The 3,211-nt window shown below is 34.5% G+C and overlaps 1 protein-coding gene across 1 annotated transcript; it reads left to right on the top strand.

The window, feature by feature from the left end:
* The first annotated feature begins 1,529 nt into the window (after nt 1–1,529).
* On the top strand, nt 1,530–2,459 carry LOC142214538 (olfactory receptor 12D1-like). The gene has a single exon (XM_075283487.1). The coding sequence runs from the start codon at nt 1,530–1,532 to the stop codon at nt 2,457–2,459; it is 930 nt and encodes a 309-aa protein (XP_075139588.1).
* Nucleotides 2,460–3,211: the final 752 nt, after the last annotated feature.

Below are 3,211 nucleotides of genomic sequence, written 5' to 3' on the forward strand. Positions count from 1 at the left end.
CTATTTTGTGGGGGGTCCAAGTCAAAAGTGTTCTGAGGGACCTAGTCTTTGCTAGTTACGCCCCTGCAATGATTCATACAGTACTGTATGTCAAAAGTGAATAGGAATGTACGCTAAATAAATACCGGTCTGACCTTTAATATTTCCTATGAATGGTTAAACATTAATGCTGGGTGAATTGAAGAATCCTTTGTAGACTATGTCCACTGGGGCACTTAACGTTAATTTCTACATAAGGGATAATCCACTCAGCCCTATATATATTACAGACAATAAGACTTACTATCCTTCTCCAGTCTGATTGCTTGTGGGTTGTGAGGAAGATGCAAAGACTAAGGATTCTAAAGAAAATATAAGAATACATTTAAGGTATGGAAACATGATTTATTTACTATTCATATTGTTCTGTACTGTCACAGATAACAGGATGCAAGATGAGGAGATAGATAGATAGATAGATAGATAGATAGATAGATAGATAGATAGATAGAGAGAGAGAGAGAGAGAGAGAGAGAGAGAGAGAGATAGATAGATAGATAGATAGATAGATAGATAGATAGATAGGAGATAGATAGATAGATAGATAGATAGATAGATAGGAGATAGATAGATAGATAGATAGATAGCTAGGAGATAGATAGATAGATAGATAGATAGATAGATAGATAGGAGATAGATAGATAGATAGATAGATAGATAGATAGATAGGAGATAGATAGATAGATAGATAGATAGATAGATAGGAGATAGATAGATAGATAGATAGATAGATAGATAGATAGGAGATAGATAGATAGATAGATAGATAGATAGATAGATAGATAGATAGATCATTGCTTTCTAAAAGAAATCACTTCAATGTTTATGTCAGCATAGCTATAAGAGGGCTTGCTTTTTGTGTGATAAGCTGTTTCCTAATACCATCATTTCCCCATTTTTTATTCTAAGGGTTCATTTAATATTGAGATACACATAGTTATAGTTTATTCATGTTTAACTATCCTTCCTGAATTTAAAAAAAATATGTTTTTATGTCAGTGCTCTTTCCTGTCTGAGTTCCAATGTGACTGTTTTTTTTTTGTTTTGTTTTTTCAGGATGAGCTGTATTTTTCAATGCCACCATTTTTAGGTAATAATAAGATATATTGGTTAAGTTCTTTCAACTCTTTCTTGGGGAAAAGAGAACAAAAAATACTGACATTGTTTCTTTGTGTTACAAATTGTGCACCAATCACCCTGCGGAAGGACATTTTTCCTTTATGATATGGGTCAGTATGTTTAAAGCAATACAAGAGATGAATATATTCAGTGATTTGATATCTTTATACAATTAATGAGGTTTATGAAAAACCAAAAAGTTTTGTTGCCATGTCGCTGTATTCTAACACCCATAACATACAAAATCTTATTACTAAACTTTTCCAAGACATTTTGCTCAATTGTAAAACATTAATTCTCCAGTGCTGACCCTAAAAAATGGATTGATTGCTTTTATTTAACTATGTTGGGCTCCAGATACTATACATAAAATGGATATAAGAAATTCCACCTCAGTAACTGAATTTGTCTTGGCTGGTCTGGGAGTTGAAGATGATTTTAAGGTGATTTTCTTCTTAAGCTTTCTATTACTGTACCTGCTAACCTTGGCATCAAATCTGTCTATAATGATTATCACCATATCTGATCTAACTCTTCATACACCCATGTATTTCTTCTTGAGGAACTTGGCCTTCCAGGACATCTGTTATTCATCAGTGGTTGTCCCCAAGATGATCATAGATTTTCTGTCTCAGAAGAGGATGATCTCGTTTTATGGTTGCATGTTACAAATAAATTTCTTCCATTTCTTGGGTGGTACAGAAGTTGTACTTTTTACAGTCATGTCCTATGACAGATATGTGGCCATTGCACATCCTCTAAGATACTCAACCATCATGAGTTACCAAGTCTGTTTAGGTTTAACTTTGTTTTCTTGGGTCATTGGATTTTGTCATGGATTAGTACACTGTATAATGACTTCAAGACTTCCATTCTGTGGGCCAAATGTGGTCAAACATTTCTTCTGTGACGTTAAGCCATTGCTTAGTTTGGCCTGTACGGATGTATCTCTGAACGTCAAGCTGCTTCTTACAGTCACTGGGACATTAGCTATCTCAACCTTAATGTTAATCATCATTTCTTATGTCTTCATTGGCAAATTTCTTATAAAAATAAAGACCTCACAAGGACGGAAACGCGCATTGTCTACCTGCAGCGGCCATTTTACTGTAGTTACTCTTCAATATGGAACGGCTATATTCACCTATATGCGTCCGTCTACAGAAAATTCTTTAAATCAAGACAGAGCAGCTGCCATTATGTTCTGTGCTATAACCCCAGCATTAAACCCAATTTTATATACATTAAGAAACAAAGACATAAAGAAAGCTTTCAAGAAGTTTCTGAAAATTTCCCGTTGATCTAATGTATTCAATATTATATAATGTGTTACTGAAGTTAAGACAATAATGTATCTGTATGTATTGTTATAATATACTGTACTGAATTTTATTCAATAAAATCTCTTTTATTCTATGATTAGAAGACACGTGAGATGTCCAGCTCAGTTATTGACCACCTTACAGTATTATTGATTAATATTGTTATTAATTTTAGTTATACATGTTATGTATGTAAAGGGTTTACAGAAATAGCACAAAGAACAAGTGCGATAAACAACTACTAAGTGACTGAACTGGTACAGTGGGAGGGAAAACCTTGTCTGTAAAGGTCTTAAGTACAAGAAAAGTAGAAGACGAATGGACAGTAAAGATGGATGAATCGATTAATAACCAACTGGATTTGAACAAAAAATTCCAAAAATTTAATTTTAAATGAAACTAAACAATTTGCAATTTGTCATAGATCAACTAAAATGGCCTGTACAACATGCACTGCATTATACTCTTGGGTCTCTTCAGAATATCCTATAATGGGTGGAGGCCCAGGGGAGGTGACTAAATAAAAAACATTTATACTCACCTTCCATTAACTCTTTCAGGCTTCTTCACTGTCTGGCACTGTGTCTCTGCCTCCTCAGTGATGTCTGATGCTCTCCTGTGACATCATGGACCTGAGGTCACCACTAAGGCCAATGGTTGGGCATTATGATGCTGGTGTACCCATGAGAACATTGAAGCCCAATCAAAGACCTCAGTGGTTTACCTGAGTG

Source organism: Leptodactylus fuscus, chromosome 7 (genome assembly GCF_031893055.1).
Source record: "Leptodactylus fuscus isolate aLepFus1 chromosome 7, aLepFus1.hap2, whole genome shotgun sequence".
In the NCBI taxonomy this organism is placed as follows: Eukaryota; Metazoa; Chordata; class Amphibia; order Anura; family Leptodactylidae; genus Leptodactylus; species Leptodactylus fuscus.